The sequence below is a fragment of the Girardinichthys multiradiatus genome, chromosome 11 (genome assembly GCF_021462225.1).
Source record: "Girardinichthys multiradiatus isolate DD_20200921_A chromosome 11, DD_fGirMul_XY1, whole genome shotgun sequence".
NCBI lineage: Eukaryota > Metazoa > Chordata > Actinopteri > Cyprinodontiformes > Goodeidae > Girardinichthys > Girardinichthys multiradiatus.
Window position 1 is genome coordinate 12,354,528 of NC_061804.1, and position 24,983 is coordinate 12,379,510.

The following is a 24,983-nucleotide window of genomic DNA, read 5'->3' on the forward strand; positions in this document are numbered from 1 at the left end:
GGAGATCCTTCCTGCCCACAGCCATCAGGATCTATAACGGCTCTATGAGGAAACCTTCATAATATGAGCTATAACAACATTTAATTTCCCTTTGGGATTAATAAAGTATTTTTGAATTGAATTGAATTAAAGGTCAAAATCTCCGATTTAAACCACTGTTGCTCTTTGACTCCACCATTTCAAATCAAACACAATAACCGGGCTTGTTTATTCCTCCACAAGCAGCTCTGCTTTTAAGACTAAGCCTCTGATCTGCACATTATTTCTGCGCTGCATATGTTAAAATCTTGAAGCCATAACTTGGACTTTGAGGGAGAGGAAAGAAAGGGCAGAACTCCAGGAAGAACAGTGGAAGCAGATAATGAGTCAGCTTTCTAGTTTGATACAGCCACAGCGGCCAGCTAAGCATTACCAACCAAAAAAAAAAAAAACGTTTGCAAAGGCTTTTTAAAAACATTGAATATGGAAATGAAGCTATTAGGAGTAGTTGAACAGTATAATACATTATTGTAAATATGGATATTGTGTAAGAACTCCAGTGGTATGCAGGTAGGGCGTGTCCTTTGTAATAATATATATTTGGATTAAGTCAGTCCTGTGTTCACTGATCCAATGTCGGTTTTAATATACTTTTAGGCAGCCATAGTGTGAAAGAGACATTGTATTAACAGCATCTGAATGTCTCTTTGGTTCCCCAAAACCAACTCAGCTTAATTCTCACATTTAAACCTATATATGTTGCCAGATGATCCAGCATGCATTCTTGCTCACAAATAAACCAGATGTGACTCTTTCCAAGCTGAGGTGGTTTTAAGAAAGCAAGCCCTACTGGTTCACTGATGTTTCGTCTTGAGTTTTGCAACAGAACAAGCAGGGTAAATGGATTTCCCCTCAGCAACAACAGGCGCTCATCTTTAACCAGCTTTCCAACCCCCCCCCAGGAATGCATCAATGCAGGGTTTTCTGACCTGTCATTATGTGGTTTATGGCTGGCAGCTTGTATTTTCTTTTTTCCTGTTGCATTATTCATGCCAACACCTAAGGGAGAATTTTGCAGCAGCTCATTGTGTGTAAAGGTGTAATACAGTATTTATTCAGTACACAGAATGTTTTAACTCTGCACTCTAAATGGTCATTGCAATATCAGTTTGTTCAATATTTCAATTGTAAAGAAGAGCCCTGATGCAGTGCTGGGTTGGCTGTTGAATCTGAAGTGCCATGCGTAGATTACCTGCATTCAAATATATTTGGCCAAACATTTGTGGTAAATATACTAAAACGTACAGAAAGTGCTGGGGACATCATGACTATGGAAAACAAAGAGTAAGGAAAATGTTAACTGAAATTAAAATGTTCATTTCCATGTTCAAACCCCTCCTGACTGCTCGTTTTACTAACATTGTGCAGCCTTACGCAGAAACATTACCCATCTTTTTGCTGATGCAAAGATAACTGGAAAATTTTAAATTTAGATTTCCCACCATGTGGAAATCTGACTTGTCAGAGTTACAAAACTCAAAGATCAACAGTGGGCACAATTAGGGCTGTGAGCCAGCGCCCACACCAGCATACCACACAGAGGACTTTGAAGCTGTATCCTAGTGGATACTGATAAAAACAAAAAAAAAACCTGCAAAAGAGTCCAGTCTACAGTATCTACGAAGCGTAAGGAGAGGGCATTGAAGCCACACTGTAAATACGGAATAATAAATCAGTTGTTTGCAAAGGCTGCACAGCACTAAAAAAGGATGGAAAAAAACCTGTTTATTGGTTTTAGATTTGATTTTAAAAATGAAGTTCTTCTTCACTGTTTGTACTGTGCAGCCTCAGCATTTGCTACTACATGTTTAGGCCGTACATGTTAGGCCTCTTCTAATACCACTGTCTACAACATCAGGATACTTTGAATATTAAAACCAAGATTACATTTATCTGTCTTGGCGACACATAAACGGTAACGAACACCCGGAGGACGATCCGGCAGGTTGTAATGATACTTCACCACATCCCCACTTCAAAGAACATGTTTTCTAGTTGTTGTGTGTCTGTGTTGTAATGATCATTCGTAGTGGCCAATGTAGAAGTCCAAAATCCTCCAGGCTGTGTTTCAAATAGTGTAAGGATATTTTTCCACAATTCAGCACAACCATGGAAATCGCCTACGATGGCTACCCCTGAAGAACAAAAAGGACACAGTGCCATCACTTGTCATAAAACTGTCAATAGAGGGCGTTTCTCTCTGAGTAAGTCAGGACCATGTGTCCATATAAAACTATTCATCTGTTACTTTACAACCCTGTTGTCCCAGCTTGTATGATCCCATGCACGTGTTGTTGGATGTTCATTTTCAGCAGCATGTTTGTTTTTTGTTTTATTTTGAAGGAGCTAAATTTGAGTCTGTGTTAAGTGACCGTCACCAGCAGTTTGCTGTCTCAGTTCCTGTGAATGTAAATCAGGGATAATCCCGGTAAATCGTCTTGTCACAGAACACTACAACAATGTGACTACAGCTTAGATGGAACCAAGCTGGAATAAAACCTGGCTGACCCAGACATCACTTACAGAGCTGTCTGACACCTTATCAAACTCATCTTCATCTTGCAATCCAGAGACGTATGTATGTGTGTTTGTGTAGACAAGATGTAAATATGCTGCCTTAATACACAGATCTGTTCTTTGGCATGGTCATTCTTAAACACCAGTTAGAACATGTCTACAGAAAAACGAGCAGGATGGACATATATCTCTATTTAAAGGCTGTGAGTCAGGCCTGGATCAAGCAGCTCTTACAACTCAGTTCTGCTTTGTTTCAGTACAGTTTGGGTTGGTAGAGGTGGGATGACCGCAAAAAGTGTTTGACCACCCAGCTGATGACCTGACTTGAATCTGGTAACAAACATAAACCATTAGAACTGCTGAATCCAGAGCTGATGGTCACACTTAGAGAAGACACTAGCTCAGTAGTAGTGGTGTTGGAAATCAAACATTGACACTTGCCAAACAAAATTTCTTATCAAACACACCTCACTTTACATAGATATATATGTCTATTATATATAATTTTACATAGATGTTTTTTAAATCTTGTATTCATTGTTTTAAAAAGTTTTTCTTTAACCCCTGAGAATACCACAAACTGCCTTTTGAGTACAAAATAACTCTATAGGATATTGACAAAAGATCTGTAAATTTGCTGTAAAATGAAACTGCTCGGTTTGGGAACTTGGGCTTGGCGCTGATTCTTACATTGTTTTCATTAGTTTCTGGTGTGGCATGCATGCAAGAGAGCCGGTTACAAGTGCTTGGTCAAGTTGGGCTTGAGGGGGGAGCCATGCTGCTAAAAAAATATCTTATTGCATCAAACTTGACAAACCAAATAGACAGACAAAATGACCTGAAGTAACCAATTTAGTCTGATATTAGTCATCTAAAAAGACTTACAAAATATAGAAATCACTAAAACTGAAATATTTAAGATGGATTGGCCATCGCTGGAAAGACTAAATCTGATCTTTTTTTAATCAGTGACTGCACCATATCTTCAACAATCTTTGGTGTGCACGCTATTACCGAATGAAGAGGACATAAACCATTTTAAGGGTCAGTGATGTTTAAAAATGAAGCCAGATAAAGGAAAACGTGTCCTACAGAGGCATGTCAGCTTAGACTACAGCAGATAACAGGAAGTCTGTAAATATTACAACAAAGTTGCACTGTTTTATCCTTTTAGGCTGTAGTTCGTTGTTGCAGAACATGCTGGATTTAGATATGTTGGCAGCTTTTTGGAAATCTCAAAGTTGGGGTGAGGGACTATGCTCTCTAGGGAAAACATGGAGACTGCTGTTTATAGCTAGTGATGCTAACGATGCTAAACACTAATATGTTAAAGACTGTTTAAAATGTCAACTCCTTGATAAGTTTATTTGTCTTAAGCCTGTTCTATAGTGACTCTTCTCCTATATACACTGAGAGTACAGATACACAAGGCAGATTTAAAATATTTTTGAATGCTGTTCTTATAGTTCTTTATATATATAGTAAGAAATTGGATTTTGCTAAAAGCTATCAGCTGATTTTTAAAGGCTTTGCAAAAATAAGAGCTCAGACATCGGCCAAAAGTATCTGATCAGTGCATCTCTCCTGAAAATAAATGATGCTGACCTCCCAAGACAAATCAATTCTGATTCATAAGTTCACAATTTAATGTAGATTTAGTTTGCTGTTTTTGGATTACAATACCTAGCTTCTTTGGTTACAAAAAGACAGCAGAGACTTAATTAGGTACAGATTTAAGTCTGGAAAGCTGTTTTTATATCAGCAGATCACGAATGAGCAACAGATAGCTTGCAGGGGTCCACAAAGCTAGAACAGTGTAACTTGGCCAAGCACTTGTTTTTAATGGTTCTCTGCTGCTGCAGTGATGCATTTTGGGGTGGGGGGCTCATAAGAGTAGGCCGCTCTTTGCACTGATAGTGCTGTGTGGCTCTGCTTTGCAAAGAGTTGCAGATGCATTGGTTAAAAACATGGCAAACACTGCATGTATTTCCATTTTTTCAGGCACTATTCAATTGTTAAGGTAACAAGACACCAAATGGCTACATATGGCAACCAATGTAGCGTGATTTTGTTTTGCTTTGATTGTTACAAATTTCGATTGAGAGACGACTGATTGATTTACTCATTGATTGATTTGTGTGAAGGTCACAGAAAGTGACGGAAGGCACAACGTTTCTGTACTGATATTTTTCTAAAGATTTAAGGGGGATACAATTGATTTAGGAAGAATTTGACTGCAGTGGAGAAAGATCAGATCAAATATTTATACAATGTTAAAGATGTAAGCAAAGAGATGTCATTATGGTTGTTTCTGAGTGTATATGTATGTGTTTGTGTCTCTGTGACAGTCTGACACAACAGCAGAGTTGGGGTCAATCTTTGCTCAATAAAAATGACTAATTTGATATCTGGTTTTCAGGGGCTAAAAACTTGTAACAAAATAAAAGGCTTCGTTGTAAATTCTGCATCTGAGTCAGCAGAAAAATTGACCCCAGCCCTGAATGAGCATCTATTATACACTCAAATGCTTCCATGACAGCTCATATGATTAGTTAGTTGTGCTTTTCAAGGCTGAGTACATGCTGTCCTGTGCTGCCCTCTGCACATATTCATGCCAACTCTGGTATGAAATTGTCTAGGACTTAACATATTCAAGAAAACAAGGACTCATTGGATGCAACTTGGACCTTAAAGACCAAGAATAAAGCATACCCTGAAACCAGCTTGAGTAATAAGAAGAATAATGCCCCAAATGTTTGTTCCCAAGTCTGATGCCTACCACAGACATGAGGCCAGAACTGGGTGCTTAAACGCCCAGAAACAAAATTATTCGGAAATATCCAAAAAAACAAATGGTTATGTTTGTTTCCTATTTGTTAACTGCGGTCCAGTGGAGAGGCTTTACTGTACGATAGGCATACAGCTACATTCAAATCCCCCCCAACCCCAAGAAACAACGCAGAGTAAGAGCTGGAAAAATTCACCACTGATAGATATGACAGATTTGGTTTAACAAGGCCAATCGGCCATCAGTCAGCTTTGAAATCTTCCTTTGTGTATTTATGAGTCTAAGTTGTTTAAGACGCCAGTACACTTCTCCTCAGTAAATCCTCGTTAGCAGAATGCAACTGCGACAGCCGAAGTTTACGTCCACCAGAGCGTGTATCCAAATCACTCTCGCCGTCAAAGAAGTACCCATCAGTCTCAGCAGCATCCAGCAAGGATGTGCCATTTCCTGTGAGCGGCAGGTCCATGGAGTCCAGTTCTCCAACGCTTCCTCTCACTCTTGATTTACTGTGACGGGCCAGGCGGGACCGTGGACCCCCACCTCGCTGCATTGCCTCGGCGTCAGGCACTGTGATTCCAGGACTGGAGGCTGGAGGTGGAGAACAGCTTGCTGTGAAACCAGATACACCCCCTGATCCGACACCATTTCCCAAGCGGATGCTGTCCCACGGGCCACGCTCCTCGGAGATGTGGCAGGAATCCATCTTGGAGATAGGCGGCTGTGGTGGTGGGTCACTGTGCAGGTCAGAGCTCCTGGTCTGGTGGTGATGAACATGGTGGTGCACGGTCTTAGAGGAGCTTCTTGACTTTTCCCCTTTCCGACCTACATTGCTAGACTTTTCCCAGAGGCTCTTTGCTGTAGAGGGGCTGCTGGTGGCAGATGCTGCTGCTCCAAACAGGGGCTGGGTGCTCGCAGTAGTTTGTCCTCGAGAACGGACTTTGTTGCTCCCCCTGGCTTTGCGGCCCAGCTGAGGTGTTTTCCAGGCAGACTGCATAGAGTTCTCCATCATAAGGTTCAGGAGGCTTTCCTCGCCTTGCATTAACTGGATGAGAGGAGAAGAGGAAAAAACTGGTCAGATATGAACAAATATATAGTTGAGATGAAAGAGTACATAGACAGATTAGAGTAGAGGGAAAAGTGCAAAAATGTATTAAAACTATTTGTATGTTTTCTAAATGAAAACTCAAAGCTAGTCTTGTCTTAGATCAAGGACCCATCTGTTTCTTCAGATCTGAGAGGGTTTGTGAATAAGCCTTTCTGAAATCTGTTTAGGTTAAAATAAAAAAATCACAACTGGAAAACTGGAAGCAGTTGAAAGAGGTTTGCTTCTTTATATTGTCTTTGAGAAGTTATTACTGTAGCAGAATCCCACAGTGAAAAAGTTAAAAAAAGCCATAAAAATAGCAAGCCCTCACCCCCCACCCCTGATGTTTATGCTTCATATAAAACCCTTTTGGAAATAGCACAGCACTTTGTCTTCCAATATAGTATTTCACAACACTGAAACAGAGAGACAGGGACGCTTGAGCATTCCTCGGTGCAGTTTTTCTAGATTGTCCAGAGCCCTGGTTCTTCTCTTAGGCTCACCCCACAGGTTTTCAAAAGGATTTAGGTCTGGGGAACTACAGGGGTTGGACAATGAAACTGACACACCTGGTTTTAGACCCCAATAATTTATTAGTATGGTGTAGGGCCTCCTTTTGCGGCCAATACAGCGTCAATTCGTCTTGGGAATGACATATACAAGTCCTGTACAGTGGTCAGAGGGATTTTAAGCCATTCTTCTTGCAGGATAGTGGCCAGGTCACTACGTGATACTGGTGGAGGAAAACGTTTCCTGACTCGCTCCTCCAAAACACCCCAAAGTGGCTCAATAATATTTAGATCTGGTGACTGTGCAGGCCATGGGAGATGTTCAACTTCATTTCATGTTCATCAAACCAATCTTTCACCAGTCTTGCTGTGTGTATTGATGCATTGTCATACTGATACACGGCACCGCCTTCAGGATACAATGTTTGAACCATTGGATGCACATGGTCCTCAAGAATGGTTCAGTAGTCCTTGGCAGTGACGCGCCCATCTAGCACAAGTATTGGGCCATGGGAATGCCATGATATGGCAGCCCAAACCATCACTGATCCACCCTCATGCTTCCCTCTGGGCATGCAACAGTCTGGGTGGTACGCTTCTTTGGGGCTTCTCCACACCGTAACTCTCCCGGATGTGGGGAAAACAGTAAAGGTGGACTCATCAGAGAACAATACATGTTTCACATTGTCCACAGCCCAAGATTTGCGCTCCTTGCACCATTGAAACCGACGTTTGGCATTGGCATGAGTGACCAAAGGTTTGGCTATAGCAGCCCGGCCGTGTATATTGACCCTGTGGAGCTCCCGACGGACAGTTCTGGTGGAAACAGGAGAGTTGAGGTGCACAGTTAAATCTGCCATGATTTGGACAGCCGTGGTTTTATGTTTTTGGATACAATCTGGGTTAGCACCCGAACATCCCTTTCAGACAGCTTCCTCTTGCGTCCACAGTTAATCCTGTTGGATGTGGTTCGTCCTTCTTGGTGGTATGCTGACATTACCCTGGATACCGTGGCTCTTGATGCATCACAAAGACTTGCTGTCTTGGTCACAGATGCGCCAGCAAGACGTGCACATGTTTAGCCGACTCCACATGTCTACATTTGTGATGGTAGGCTTGTTGTTATGGCTAGTGGCTGAAATAAAATGTACCTTTATGTTATGTCATATTTTTACCCTAGGGAAACAAGAAGTCATAGATTACTAATCAGTAGTACCACAAACATCTGATCAACTTAAAAGGTCAAGTATGAATTAAAATGCATTCAGTTGCGTTCACTTTAAAAGGCTTGTTAGAGGTATGACCAATTGTGCCATGGGTGATTTTGCCAGAATCAATTAGTTCTTAAATGGGATTTTGTTCCCCCAATCGAATAAATGTATTCAAACTATTTTTCTATTCTTGATTTGGAATGATCTCCCCGTTGCTGTTATTTATTAAAAGCATCCACTTGTAACCTGTTTAATCTTTGTAATATCTGCAGTGAAAGCAGCAGTCAGCTCAAAAATAGTTGATGCAACATTTTCCAAGCCTCCTGCAGCCCTACCTGGTCAGATAGCAGACTGCTGCTTTTGTCGTTATGCTGGCCGCCCAGAGCCCACTGGCTTAGCATGTCATCAGCAGTGATCTGAACTGATTTGGCCAGCCAGCTGTCGAACAAAGAGTTTTCTAATGGAAATGACTTTGACAAGCCTGTGAGAGAGGTAGATGGAGGATACAGGCAGAAAGGGTTTGACAGAGAGAAGATGGGAGAAAAACAAAGCACAACAGTGAGGTTGCTACAGAAACTCATTACAACAAAGTACAGGCAGATTTGGCTTTGGTGTTGCAGAGTAACATTTTCCATATTCATTTACGATGTCACAATGCCACTGACAGTCTATAAAAATATTTGGGGATTTTTTCTGTAGATTGAAGGTTTAAGGCTAAGCTAAGGGACTGCAAAGCTGGAGGGAGAGAAACCTGCAATAGGGTTTTTAAGGTCCACTCAACCAGGGTTGAAAGCGATCACATATTCAAACAGTAAAATGTCTGGAAGCTCTATTCTTCCAAACAAAAAGTACGGAGATTTGTGACGCAGTGACTTTTACAGCAGCTGTAGCAAAGTTACAAATCCAAACATTTTAGACCTTTTGTTATATCAGAAATGAAAATACTGTCAGGTTACTATTTACTGCTTTCCATGTTATCTTGTGTGGATGTGGAGCATCCTGCCTTAAAACTGGTTTTCAACACTTCTATGTATATGTGAGGCTGTAGATGGTGCTTTTATGCATTTGCTTGTGTGTCTTTATAATTAGAAGATTTCAAAGAGCTTATTTTTTGTTTGCATCGAGACACGATGCCAATGAACTGAATGCTTGCTATTTTAAACTTATGCACAATAAAAATCTTGTGGGTTTAGGGTTTCCACATATTTTTAATTTAGTCTTGTCAAAGTTCTGTCGACCCTCACAGGGATAATCAAAGTTTTCTAAAATACTAATAGAATTGTATTGAATAGAAACTAGGGTTCATGATACAAAAATGCCAAATTCCATACCGATACTAAGAAAAATGCTCAATACCACTTTAGATACCACATCTCCTTTTTTTTTTAAAGGCACAGGGTTTTTTCTAGTTAGGAGAAAAACATTTTTTACTTACAATATGACAATGTTTTAACTTCCTTAATTAGGGCAAAAAAGTAGGGGGCAATTTAGCCCTCATTTAGAAAAATATATACATGACACTTTAGCAAAGACAGGCCATGTTTAGCAAATTAGTAGACAGGATTTACACCTAGTATAAGTGATAAATATGCTTTATGAAAGTATTTACCTATGATTCAGAGGTGCAATTATTTTTATTTTATTATGCACTGCCGGCCAAAAAAAAGGTCGACACCTGGATTTAACAAAGCAAATAGGTTCGAGCCTCCCATTGGATAATTACTGCATGTGTGATTATGTTTCAGTTGGCAACAAGTTATTTAATCACAACTGGTGCAATGAGTGTAGCCTTAAGAAAACCACTTATCAGTGAGGCTAACCAGAAAAAAAGGCTTCAGTTTGCTAGGGTGCATAAAGATTGGACTAGACTGGAGTAATGGAAGAAGGTCATATGGTCTGATGAGTCCAGATTTACCCTGTTCCAGAGTGACAGGTGCATCAGGGTACGAAGAGAGGCAGGTGAAGTGATGTACTCATCATGCCTAGTACCTAATGTAGAAGCCTGTGGGGGCAGTGCTATGATCTGGGCTTGCTGCAGTCGGGTCAGGTCTGGGTTCAGCAACAGTATGTGTTCAAAGAATGAGGTCAGCTGACTACCTGAATATACTGAAGGACCATTATGGCACGGGCATATTCCAAGATGACAATGCCAGGATTCATCGGGCTCGAATTGTAGAAGAGTGATTCAGGGAGCACGAGACATAATTCTCACACATGGATTGGCCACCACAGAGTCCAGACCTTAACCCCATTGAGAATCTTTGGGATGTGTTGGAGAAGGTTTGTGCAGTGGTCAGACTCTACCATCATCAGTGCAAGATCTTGGTGAAAAATTAATGCAACACTGGTTGGAAATAAATCTTGTGACATTGCAGAAGCTTATCGAAACAATGGCACAGCGAATGCGTGCCGTAATCAAAGCTGAAGGCGGTCCAATGAAATATTAGAGTGTGTGACCTTTTTTTTTTTGGGCAGGCAGTGTAATTGCTCATCTTTAGTGTTCCACTGTGCTTCCATTTGCCTGTCAATTTGATGTTGATACAAATACGGAGAGACAAATAAAGGATCATTTTATTCTAAAATAAATTGTGTTTTAAAACAAGCATGAATGTGGCACATACAAAACATATTTTTATAGTGTAAACAACTATCTGGTCCAGGCAAATGTTTTCAGCAGCAGCCCTGTTTACTTTCTGTCTCTCTGGTAATTTTGCAGAATACTTTATTAGTGATCAAGCAGCAGGGTAGGTTGCTACAGGTTCCTCCTTTTTAGTGCTCCAATTGTCAGCTCCAGGCTGGCTCCAAAACCTGTGTTATTATTAGCCACATTAACCCCCAGTGCCCTTACCGCTAAATAGAGGAGTAATGGAGGGACTAGCTGGTTTGTTTCGTTGCCTATTTAGAACCAGACTGAGCCGTGAGCTGATCAACATTTTGACATAATTTGTCCCACTCGACAGGGGAGCTCAGACCGACAGAACACCATCATTGGGACGCCCGGATTCGTGAAGCCAATATTCAAACAGTGTTAGCTCATGTCATTTGAGAAATTTATGACTTTACTGGTGCAGATACAGGAGCTTAACTGACCTCTTTAAGCTGCTCTCAAACATCAGTGTTGTAGCGTTGCATTAGCGCAGCTAGCATGTAGCATTGATTGGCATTTCGTTTTTTTTCCCGTCAGTCTGTCTCACAGGGAAAGTACCTCTGGACGATGCTTCTATGTTTGCCTTGTCGGTTAAAGAGGGTCGCATGGTTTTTCCTGGTGGCACTCGCAATGTTAGCAGAATGTAAAACTTCCAGCAGCAGCTTATTGAAGTGCGACAATATGGCCTCAATTCAGCGTCTTTAAATAATTAATTGTTAATGAATTGTTCTGGTATCGATTATATTAAAATATTGGTTATTTTAACAATCCTAACAGGAAACAATGGAATTTAGACGATAATCTGCTATTTGCTTAATAATTTCGAGTTTAAAAAGGTTTTGTTTAAAATGACCCAAGATATATATTTTACTTTGTTTATCTATGTATATTTAAAGTGTAACTAAACTGGATGTAAAGGCATAACCCCCCCCAGACAAAATTAAAAAAATGCCAACAAGGTGGGCGGTGCCTAGAGACACTGAGGGGTGTGGCCAAGTTTGGGGATGAGCAGAGGGGGTCAAGTAGGGTGTGGTCAGGAGGACGAGGGAAAATGGCAGCTACTTTAACTTGACATGTTGAAACAAGGAGAGTGACGGTGGTAGTTTCACCACAGAAATATCTTTTGAGGTCGAGGGAGGCTTTGCGGATCCCAGCGGGCCTGAGCCTTATCAGATCGAGCCACTGGCTCAAGGCGCTGACTCAGCGATGCCCAAAGTAACGGCGGACAGAATGGGGCCAGTTTCCGAGTGGTAAAGTGATGTTAGCAGCCACCGTTCAACCCAAAGAGGGCAGCACTAAGACCATTTTAAGACAAATATTTCAGAATTAAACAAGTTTACATGAATTTGTAGAAAATTGCACAGTAACATAAAGATGGCACCTAAAGGCCCAATTTATACAGTTTATCTGCAAAACAAAGTTGGGGTTTAGTTCCACTTCAACATTAACAAAATATTTTAAAACAAAAAGGTGCACTTATAGTTGTGACGGTACACTGGTAAAGAAACATTCTGCCTAAACAAAATGAGATGACATTTCAGTTTATGCAAAGCATTATTGACTAAGCCGGTTTTTATCAACACATCTGCTTCCTCTTGTTAAAATGTATGAAGTGATGGCTGGACATAATTTGTTTGTTGTTGTTATGGTTCAGTCTATTATTGTAATAATAGTTTATATTAAACTTGCCCACGGTTTGCTTCTGTAATCAAAATTATTCAACTCGTAAGGATTTGTTGAATGCAACAGTGAAATAATGATGTCTTGTTATTCCCTCTAGCCAAATTCTTGCTAGAAACCTGCAGTGCTCCCAAAATACGAGAAATGCCAAAACTTTCAACTGAAAAAAGGCCTCTGTCCTGTTCTCTGCCTCCCTGTAAATCTTAAACCTCTTAAAATAATCTGACAAACAGGACAGCAGGAGGTGCTGTTAGGGTGCGTTTAACACAAGCTACCGCACACACACACACACACACACACACACACACAGTGTTTCCATGACGCAGCATGCCTCTGCAAGAATCAGGAGAGCTGTGAGGGAGGGGATAGGTGATGAAGGAGAAAATAAGAGAAGAAAAAGAGGTGTGAGGAAGGCGGGCGTGATGGAGGAAACAAGAACAGAGAAATATAAACATGTCACCTTGTAGCATGTTGCTATGTTTATGCCTGGTCTGTAACACGTTTTACTCAGAATAAGATATACAAACGTCAGTATCCAAGTATGTTAACAAGATGACGCCTCATTAAAGTGTTTTCTTAAATCTTGTGCATCACTACACCTTATAGCTTAGATGATCACTACAAGGTCCATGGAAAGATTTAACTGTGACAAACTTTTAAAGTATTTTGAAAACGCAGACTTGTGCATTCTATCATATTTGAGGCGCATTTGTTTACCTTTTTCCAACGCTTACCCTCTTAAACTGTTAGTTTGTAACATTTACTGATCTTTAAAGGAGTTGATTTGGATTTTTTGAAATGAGGATCTTTTTTTGTGAAATGTTTATCAGAAATAATTCAGTTAGCTGTAGTAGAAAGATGTCATTAGCATGAGAAAGTCAACAGCTAGGTTATCAATGTCCTTCCTCAGCTGATTTCCCGTCAGCCAGGATAATTTTCACCAGACCTTAACAGCACAGGAACATACTATCGTTATTGCCGTTGCACATCTAACAGTTTGATGCAAAACTTTACTCTTTTCAAGGAGTCACAGTGGATGTGGTGGACTGATACAGCCAACAGGCTTATTAATATAACAACAAATAGGAGCAAAAATGTTCTTCAGCTGAAAACCATTCGTAAAATCGGTCTTTTGTGAACTTGTAGATGATCGGTGAACTTGCAGATGGGTAACAACATGCTGTTCTATACCACTGATATGAACATTTCCAGTTTGAGTTGTTTCAAATTGCTAAAACAGTGTATGTCTAACTAGCCTTTAGCCTTCCAGCTAACAGGCTAACATCATTTCAACAACCTCACAATGATATGACATCTTTCTACTACAGGTAAAGGAGCTATTACTGATGACCTCTTAATCATCTGTTGGGGTTCCACGTGGCTTTTGGTTCTGTTAATTTGTACCTCAGAACAAACTGTGTAAAACCCTAAAGTATCCTATGAATAAGACATTTATTTCCTCTTTTGCCACAGATGGCAAAAAGAGGACGATTTACAACTAAAGTTATGGGGGTGGAGGGTCAGGGCTAATATAGGCCCAAGAAAACTACTCTAGTTCCTTTTGCAACAAGCCTATTTCTGTCACTGTTTCGTACCCTTAAAGAACATCATGATGAATAAAGATGAACTGTGAAATCGACTGGTGAAGTATTTTCAGCTTTATTGGTCCTTTTTGGTAATCCTTGGGTCAGAAATTGAAAATCATCTCCTTTTTTTGTCAGTGAACGCACCTTAGTGAGCACTACCAGGTTGCACTAAAATAGCTACTGCTGAAACTGTCTTTGATATCAGTAAGCATGTTTACATGGACTAAAGTATTTGAAATAAATGGAGCGAATAACAATGGGTCATGTAAATGCTCCAGTCGGATGATTCTGGTCTGTTTGGCTCAATCAGAAATAAATTGTATTCCACATGAGGGGGTGGTTTATGCAAATCCTCAATCTGAACCATGTCCATGTCAACACCTGTTCTGATCGTGTCATTCTGACTGGGGCAAACTGACCGGACTACTCATTTGTGCCCTTTGTCAACGTGACGCATTAATCCACTAGTTTCTGGAAGGGGCAGCAGCGCTATACTTGGGGGGATGTTGATTTCCTCCCGCTCTCTCATAACGCAGGAACAGCAACAGCATGTGTCACTGAGCCTGTAGCCTAATTATGGAAAGCAATAATGCCTCAACTGCTCTCAGAACCTGGCACAAATCCATTCTGGGCGCTCAGAACAAGTAGACCCAACAGACAGAAGTACAACTTCTTCTGCAGTTGTTTTTGGGAAATTAGGTTTCTGTTCTGAACGAAGCATGGTGCATATTAACGCACATCATGGTCAGATTATTTGATTTTTCGGCAATAATAAAGGTGTATTCGGATTTTTATTTTTTCCCCCCAATATGAAAAAATTTAAATCCGATCAAGAAATGCTGCCCATGTGAACATATTTGTAAGATGTTTAAAAATGAATTCAGAGGACGTACAAAATATATGTTAGCTAATATAAGATGCAAAAGACTGCTTGAAATGTCTGCCATTTGGTCGTTGTTCTGCAATTTAAGTTGAACCCCGCCGACTATTAGAGAATTTGAGATGTACCTGGAGCTAACAAACTGTAAACACGGTATATCAAAGAGAGTAAAGGTGGATCCCCGTCTCCCTGATCCCAGAAGACTGAGAGGCAGACAAATCTCCCAAGAGGCAAGACCAGACCCGACACAACAGATGGCTTGACACACAACACCCATTCACACACACACACACACACACTTAGACAGTGAGATATGAACACATACGGCATGCAAAGACAAACACAGAGACGACACACTGAGAACAACATACTATAAATACAACGTCGATAATGGATGGCATAGTTGGACACTTAGAGTGATATGGTTAAAAACAACAGAAGCAAACCAAATACAAACAAGGACTTATTTGTCATGGAAACGCATTTTTTGTGATGGTATCGAAACATGCGTGTCACATCAAGTTGCAGTCCTTATCCCCTTTGTGGTCAGATGGACAAAAACATGGAACAGAGAAAGCAAAATAAACAGAAAGAGGGGGTTTATAACACAAAGCCAGATGGACAGATATGACTGACAAATCTGCTGTGAAAAGACAAACAGATAAGGAGGGAAGACTAAAAATGGAGTCGGAGATGATATCAGAGCAGGAAGCAAGTGAAGCACAACCAAACCACTCTCTTGTCTTGTTTTATCATCTGCCTGTTTATTGATCATATTCACTTCCAATGGAAAACATTCGCAGCTCTGCAGCACTCGGGTCAAATGTAGGGAAGAGAAACCTGTGGCTCTGTGTGTGGCTCAAATGCAAAAATATTATATGTCTTATTCTTCCAGACATTTTCTACTGTCATCAGCAATAGAAAGCTTATTTTATGAGTAGTGATAACAAGAATCAATGCATCTGAAACATCCTAGAGACAATGTCTGTGCAACCTCAGTAAAACCAGTTACAACCCAGCAGCATGACCTTTAGCTTCTCTCTCATGCTTAGCATCTAGTTTCAACAAGGTGTAAAGTTTCCACAAGAGAGAAACGTGTTAGAGATGCCTCTAAAACGTTTTCATCATGCTGTTAATCTTGTACCAGGAAATAATCTAATTTAAATGTGAAGAACTCACTGGTTTATCTATTTTCCTCGCACTTGCTGGTTTAAGTTTTACAATTCTCAACTCAGGTTTCTATTTTTCAAATCCTATTGAACATAGATTACAGAAACCTTAATATGCCAAAGAAATGCCACTGCAGATAGTAACTACAGCAACAAATCCTCTAGGCAACGGCATGCTTCTCGTGTAGGTTGCATATAGTTAAGAGTTGTTGGACTGATACAAATACATGCAAGAGTGCAGAATTTCATTTGTAAAAATAATTGTTTTTATCAGTTTTTTTCCTCTTCATAATTATTTACATTTATGCTGGTTAATTATATGTGGGGTCTGTAAATCTTCCATAGGACAGCATTATGTAGCAAATTATTTAAATGCAATATACGTTGTCTTGTTTTTGACATGTTTAGATGAAGTTCATCAGTTATGAGGCAGAAACATGCAGAATTGTTCCCTAACAATTGAGTGCAGCACAAATATCTCACGTCTGAGTTCATTATAATCAGCTTGCACAGCTGAAAGTCAGTCAGGGCTTTGGAACACAACCCTAAAAATAGAATATTTCTATTTCATGGATTACAGAATCAGTTTTAGTTAATAATTTAATACCAAACACAGCAGGAATGATCCATTACAGAAAGTAACTCCACTTTGTTAAACTGCATTTTGAAGCAACAGTAGGAAATTAAATCAGCCACAACTCCAAGTAAAAAACTTCTTTCTGCAGTTGTATTTTGTAGCGGACAAAGTCAAAAATTACTACTCAGTATCAATGAATTTTCAGCTGGCTTTTTTAGATTAAATAATAAATGTCACTAAAACTAAAACCCATCCCACCCCTGGAAGGTCAAGTTAGTTTTATTTTCTATGTAGTGCCACGATTTAAAAAAGATTTCAAAGTCACTAAAAACAAACGTCCCATCATTCCTACGATTTAAAATCCATTTAATAAGATGCCAGACAAACATTTGGAGTGGTCAGAGTTTCTTCCAGCTCTGTGCAGCAGTCATTTAATGCCCCCTATGGCAAGCTATTTAAACATTTAATAGCCAGGGAGGATTACACAACCAAATCCTAGCTAAAATAGCAGCTTTATACATCTAGAATTGCATTCTCCCTATCCCCATTTAACGTTTCAGCTATCTGAAACATCTTTCAGTCTGAATGCATGACACTTGAAATATGATGGTACAAGTATTGTAATATTACACACCTAAATATTACAATTTCAGTTGCAATTTCATATATTGTGCAGCTCTACATTTATAGAATTTATGGTTTTTCATTTCAAAAAATATATATATTTATTCCATTTTATATATATATATATATATTTTTTGGTTAAAAAAATTATAGTTTTTAATTGAGGTCAAAATCAAATAGGTTTATATTGAGGTTACAGTTGTCAGAAACTATCAAACAGGTTATTATAGTTTATTTTGTTACTGATAATTGATTCAACTACGCAGCAGATTGAGCTTTTTAACTGCTTCACATTAAGTAAATTCTACTACTTGTCCCCACTGTCCTAAAAATGTTTTCGCCAACAGTCGAACTCTTAACTTTTTTGTTTTATCTTCAGTTTTTCCTGCTGAGCCCTCATCACTTTTAGAGAAGCTGCGGAAAGTTTGAGTTGTTAAATTAAATGTTCTCACTAAAGGAACATGTACAAGGACAGTGGAAACATTGCTGTGACAGTTTCTGTAACACAAGGTTAAATTATGTATGATATATTTTAATCAAGCAGAAATAAGCAGCTACGCTTTAGTAAAAAGCCCAGAGAGTTCAGGAAACACCGCACCAAATACACCCACACAGGCACATGCTGTACCTAGTTCTTTAAGCAGGGAGCCGTTCTCTGACTTCCACCTCTCCTTCTTCTTGCCAGTACGATGCTTCCTTCTCTCTTTCCTTTTATCCTTCAGTCCGTTCTGCTTCCTCTTCCTCTGGGTTTTCTCTGCAGGGAGACACAGTAGACGGGCTCAGGTTAGGGATTTAGCTGATTTAACACAGAGCCTGGGAAACCAGATCATTACAAGTTAAAATAAAGTACACTGCTCAAAAATATAAAGGGAACACTCAAATAACACATCCTAGATCTGAATGAATGACATATTCTCATTGAATACTTTGTTCTGTACAAAGTTGAATGTGCTGACAACAAAATCCCACAAAAATCATCAATGGAAATCAAATTTATGAACCAATGGAGGCCTGGATTTGGAGTCACACACAAAATTAAAGTGGAAAAACACACTACAGGCTGATCCAACTTAGATGTAATGTCTTTAAAACAAGTCAAAATGAGGCTCAGTATTGTGTGTGGCCTCCATGTGCCTGTATGACCTCCCTACAACCCCTGGGCATGCTCCTGATGAGACGGCAGATGGTCTCCTGAGGGATCTCCTCCCAGACCTGGACTAAAGCATCCGCCAACTCCTGGACAGTCTGTGGTGCAACGTGACGTTGGTGGATGGAGCGAGACATGATGTCCCAGATGTGCTCAATCGGATTCAGGTCTGGGGAACGGGCGGGCCAGTCCATAGCTTCAATGTCTTCATCTTGCAGGAACTGCTGACACACTCCAGCTACATGAGGTCTAGCATTGTCCTGCATTAGGAGGAACCCAGGTCCAACCGCACCAGCATATGGTCTCACAAGGGGTCTGAGGATCTCATCTCGGTACCTAATGGCAGTCAGGCTACCTCTGGCGAGCACATGGAGGGCCGTGTGGCCCTCCAAAGAAATGCCACCCCACACCATTACTGACCCACTACCTAACCAGTCATGCTGAAGGATGTTGCAGGCAGCAGATCGCTCTCCACGGTGTCTCCAGACTCTGTCACGTCTGTCACATGTGCTCAGTGTGAACCTGCTTTCACCTGTGAAGAGCACAGGGCACCAGTGGCAAATTTGCCAATCCTGGTGTTCTCTGGCAAATGCCAAGCATCCTGCACGGTGTTGGGCTGTGAGAACAACCCCCATTTGTGGACGTCGGGCCCTCGTACCATCCTCATGGAGTCAGTTTCTAACCGTTTGTGCAGACACATGCACATTTGTGGCCTGCTGGAGGTCATTTTGCAGGGCTCTGGCAGTGCTGCTCCTGTTCCTCCTTGCACAAAGGCGGCGGCAGAGTTGCTGCTGCTGGGTTGTTGCCCTCCTACAGCCTCCTCCACGTCTCCTGGTGTACTGCCTCCAGGCTCTGGACACTACGCTGACAGACACAGCAAACCTTGCTACAGCTCGCATTGATGTGCCATCCTGGATGAGCTGCACTACCTGAGCCACTTGTGTGGGTTGTAGAGTCCGTCTCATGCTACCAAGAGTGTGAAAGCACCACCAACATTCAAAAGTAACCAAAACATCAGCCAGAAAGCATAGGTACTGAGAAGTGGTCTGTGGTCCCCACCTGCAGAACCACTCCTTTATTGAGTGTCTTGCTAATCACCAAAGATTTCCCCCTGTTGTCTATTCCATTTGAACAACATGATGTGAAATTGATTGTCAATCAGTGTTGCTTCCTAAGTGGACAGTTTGATTTCACAGAAGTTTGATTTACTTGGAGTTATATTGTGTTGTTTAAGTGTTCCCTTTATTTTTTTTGAGCAGTGTATAAAAAGGGGGACGCTTGCCAGCATCTTTTTTCCTATACCGAAAATGAGATCACTTCATATTTTCATCTGTCAGTATATATTGTTTTAAATGTGGAAGAAGTGACGTCACAGTAACTACGGCGTTTTAGGCATTGGGTGGATGAGCATCCTGACACGGAGCAGAGTCCTGCAGTGTGATGACCTGCTGTTAGCTGTCCTCATTCATTCACTTCGGCTGACAGTATAACACACACTCATGCGGTACGGTGACAACTCTAGTACACTATTTAGTCTTATTGGCTTATTTCATAGTTAGTACTTGTCTTGCTTTATGTGTTAGACAGTAATGCATTGCTGTAGAGTGGTGCAAAAGGCACTACATTGATGCACATTTTAATTATGAATTTAAAAGAGATTTAATAGAGCGTTCTTAATCATCAACATGTAGAAATGAATTAAATCCTATATTTGCTTTGTGCTGGTGTGCAGCTGAATGCAGTTTCAATTAAGGCTGATACAAATGATCATTTTCACTTTGCCTGATAATTGCTCTGACTATAAAACGTAAGATGGTGAGAAATGCTTGTTAAAAAAATTTCTGTAATGTGTAAAGTTATTCATGTTTGTTCTGTGCAGCACAGTGCCAACTGTAATGTTCATTTGTTTGAAAAAAAAATAAATTTCTTCACATGAAAAAAACAAAGTGAGTTATCAAAAAGGAGCAAATTAATTTTCTTTCATTTAAAAAAAGATTTTTATAGCTCTATTGAAACCATATATTTTTGTAGCACTGAAAGAGGAATAATTGACTAGTGCTGAGCTCTACATGCAACAGATAACCAAAAACACATGTACTCCACAAGGAGCATGTAGGGGAACAATGCGGAAACATGCCGTCACACTCCAGTGAGACTCCCTTACAGCGCCCAGCAATGATTTCTCTCCCCACCTCGTTCTCTGATACTGAAGGCCATTATTGTTAAAATGTCTTGTTGTAACATGCTCCTGCTGTTTAAACAAACAAAGAGTCCTGACTGCATAGTTCACCAATTCTCCTACCCCTGTGAATTTATATTTGAACGTGTTTGCTTGTAACAATGCTGGAGGTCTGAGCTGCAGGGTTGTAGTAAGTTTTTGTATGAGCAGACTGGAAAGGTACGGAAAAATGTTTGATTATTCACTTTTTCCCTCCTCTCCATTTTCTGAGAAACAGAAATCCAATTGTTAAAATACGCAGAGGATTTTATGTTGGTTTATATTTAAATTACATGCGTTAAATCTGATTAGCCACATCACACCTTGATTTTAACATTTAACCCATAAGTTTTTGGTTTGCGACCTCCTGCCTGAATGTACACTCAAAAATAAAAAATAAAATAATTTCACTGCTTTTGTGGAGTCATTTTAAACTGGGTCTGGTTAAAATGCTAAATAGGGCACTAAAGTAGGAATTTGAGATTTTTTTTTTTTTTTTTACAAACCAAATAATAAAGTTTGCAAACTATACTTTAAAAAATCTACATCTTCTGTAATTTACTCTAATCCTTATTTTTCAAGTCCAAGAGCACCAGATTTTGAAATACAACTGATCTAAGTGAGTCCAGATCCATAAATGGCAATTAGAGCATCTTATAAAACTCTAATAATCCGGAGTTCGTTTCAACAATGTGTTTCAGGGAACCTACCGTTAACAACCGCTTTTCATTCAACAAGTTAAAGGGGAATATTTTCCCTCAAATATCGAGAATGTTGTACAAACTGCAGAAAAAAAATCTAGAAATGTTTGAAATTTTAAAATGAAAATTGTGCACAAGGTAGAACAGTTGGTATGGGTTTTCACTACCTTTCAGTGAAAACATACAGTACTTACCGTTTTAATCTACCATCCAACACAAGCCTGAAGTGATTATTCAAGGAGCTCAAAGACTGTCCATAGGCCTGCAACGTGCAGTGGAAACCAAGTCCTGTTTAACTGATTCTGCAAGGTCTTGTTAAAGTAATCAGGTGAGGACGAATCTTCTATCACAGATGATGTAGGGCAGGGGTGTCCAAACATATTGCCATGGGGGCCATAATGTCAAATTGAAAGCACTCGAGGGGGCCACAAAATTTAGCTTACTGTCTTTTTTTTATATTTTCATGTTTTTTCATTGTTACCCACTAAACTAAACACAATATTTTACTGAAACAAGCAAAGTAGTCTGACTTCCGTATCTGCCCCCACTACCTGAGTTGGCAAACCAGGTTTATGCAATTCTTGAGTTGTGGTCAAGGGCCACACTTAATCATTCAGAGGGTCACAAATGGCTCCCGGGCCACACTTTGATGTAGGATTTGTTATCAGTGGTGATGAGCTCTCCTGGCTTCCAACTAATTAAAAGTCTTTAAAATAGCAAAGGAGACACTGTTGCACCCTGGCAGTCCTAACCTAATTTCCGTTTAGTCCCTCATTCAGCTCCGTGTACCATCTACTTGTTATAATATAAACCAAACCCTCTAACAAGCTGATACAAACATTAGGACATCCCAGCCCTTTACAGAAAATTCGTGTTCTATATGTTCTAAATAATCAAATAAGAAATGAATAAAGGGATCTTTTCTGCACCTGCTTGAAAAAATGTTCAGTTCTGAATGGAAAAGAGAGGTCAGCTGATATTGTAGGTCCAAGCAAAAAAGATTTTGAATCACTTGCATCAGCCAAGTACTTTATGCCTGATTACTCAATGGATTGTTGTATACTTGATTACTATAATGTTTAATGGCTGCATCTCTAATAAAGTTGCACATAAAATTTTATTATTTGTCTTTCTTTGAAATTATAGCTTCTTCTAGAATAATAAGTGTTACTTTGACTTTTCTGAAAAAGCAGCTGAAACAAGAGAACAGAAACAACATCCTCATCTACAGCTCAGTCAGTGGGTATATTAATTCTGTAGCATTTATCCTTAAAAAAATTAGGAATTCCTTTTCATCTGCCATGGTTGTGGAGATATTTTAGCGCCTGCCACAAACGCCACTAGAGGGAGCCGCCTTGATTTTTAGATGAAAAGGACAGGAGTAAAGCAGCTATGTGACATGATGTATGGTATTATAAGCCCGTTTGTCACTGAAAGTTTCAGGATTTTATTTTTTTACCGAGGTGAAAGGATTTCCGGGTAATTTGTGCGCTTTCCGTTTCCATTGCTCTGAAAGGCTGCGGAAAATGTATTTAAATCAGCTTAACAACATATAGGGAAATTGTGAAGAAAACTGCACTACACCTCCAGCCCAGTAGGTGGCTGTAATAAGAAAGCAAAAGCCAAACAAGCAAAGCGCGACCCATAAGCCTGTATCCTACTATTTGTACAAAAAACAAGAACGCACAACTGGCCTTTTTGCTTGTAGTGCTGTGAAAAAAGACTGGACCTCATCATCCGTCCACCTATCATATGTTCTCTTTCTTTAGCCCATTCTCGATCACAAAAAGTATGCTTAAGAGACTTAAGCATACTTTTATTCAAGTAGAAAACAACAACAACACACAGGTCTTAAATATGGCGTTGCTCAACACATAACCCCACCCTTAAACAATCTAAAAGTCCTACCCCAAGAACGGGACCATTTATTCAGGAAAGTGTGGACCATGCAAATATAAATAACTCTGGTAAAATTGTGTCGAAATGACCAAAGGACTTTAAAAATCCTGGGTAATGGCTGAATTCCCTACAAAGGAAAAGGGGTTGTGGTTTTAATTAATTAATTGCTTCTTAGTTTATACAGTAAATGGCTGTGTTCTCTGTTTGTGGAAGTTGCATCCAGCTCGTGCATAAACAGTCCTGAAGCAGGTAAACCTGGGGCACTGGTGGACCTCCACATTGATAGCAGGTCCCCGTCTCAAGCGTGCAATAATTCATTGTTAGCTAATTGTGTATTTATACTGCCTCCGCCATCTTTAACTTAACCTTATCCACACGCCACCTCCCTAGGGGCAACTGTGTTCTGCTTTCTAGCAAAGAGTATGCCAACAAAAGGAATAACCCTCCTACAATCAAAGATTGGGTGAATCATGTTTCTGCTAAGGAGAAAAGGGATCGGATTTAATCGATGCAAGGGCGGGAAAACAGATGCATCTAGATGTAGTCATCAAAACTACATCTGTTCACAGCTGCTCTACTGATGCGCTTGCATCTTGTATGTCTGAATCTATTTATTGGCTTAACATCCCTACTGAAAAACCTCCAATGGAGGCACCCAGATCAGATGCTTGAACCACCTCAGCTTACTCCTTTCAATGCAGCTCTACTCTGAGCTCCCCACATGATGGAGCTCCTCTTGTCCAAAGCCTGAGCCTGTCCATCAATTCCATTTCAGTCACTAATTTCTAGGATCATGTTTTTTTGTTTTAAACAACCACAAGTCATGATTATTGTTGAGGGTTGGATCATGTAGATTGGACCAGTAAATCTAGAGCTTAGCATTTTCTTTTTTTTTTTTTACCACAACAGAACCGAGCTGCTCCCTCGTTTCTGCAGACAAAGCCCTGAACCATCGATTCATCTTGTAATGCATCAGTAAAAACAGTATTTAATGTATATTGCATTTCTGTCCAAATATTGCTGGAGAAATGCAACAATCCTACATCAATAAAATATTGTTTTTCTTTACAGAAAGTACAATTTTTTAGCTGTTGAAAATGTGCATTTGCATGAACACTTGCTGTATCTGACATCTATTTACTCAAAAGTTGCACTTCTGCAAAATGCCTCATTTTAAAATGAATTACTCCCTCCAACATGTTCAATTTCTTTTGCTGCACCAGGATTTGTTAGCGTGCTGATGTTCTTTGTTCTGTTGGTCCTCTTCAACGTTCAGGCTTATCGGATGTTATTTTATTACACTTTTTGATAATTCGCAACATTTTTAGTTGTTTGGCCTCCTTTGTAGTCAGAAACGTAATCAGGAACAAAGTTACAAACTGCAAAATTTCTATTTTTGTTCATCGAAAAAACTGCCGTCTTTTAAAGTCATCAAAATACTTCATAGAATACACTATTTTATTTCTGTAAATGTGTAAGATAAATCTAACATTTTTATAGAAATATTTGCTCCATTAAAGTTGTTTAAATAGCTGAAAATCATTCTGTGGCTTCAAGGACACACTGAACTTGAGTGAAGACTGGAGTTGTTTTGTTTTTTTTATTAAAAATGATTGTGAATGACGGCTGGTACATCTACCAAATCCCTCTCTCAGTTTTTCAGCTTATTTTGTGTGTTTTATTTGCTGAACCTGCAGAGCTTATTAA

The 24,983-nt window shown here is 39.8% G+C and overlaps 1 protein-coding gene across 1 annotated transcript in view; it reads right to left on the minus strand.

Annotated features, from left to right (window-relative positions):
• Positions 1-1,069: 1,069 nt before the first annotated feature.
• The window catches only part of jade2 (jade family PHD finger 2), a 215,795-nt gene continuing 191,881 nt past the window's right edge, over positions 1,070-24,983 (minus strand). The window contains exons 12-14 of the mRNA XM_047378971.1: positions 17,940-18,065; positions 8,484-8,629; positions 1,070-6,386 (exon numbers count right to left, since the gene is read on the minus strand). Coding sequence (XP_047234927.1) covers positions 5,634-6,386; positions 8,484-8,629; positions 17,940-18,065 — 1,025 coding nt within the window. The 3' untranslated portion in view covers positions 1,070-5,633. The remainder of the gene's footprint in view (positions 6,387-8,483; positions 8,630-17,939; positions 18,066-24,983) is intronic.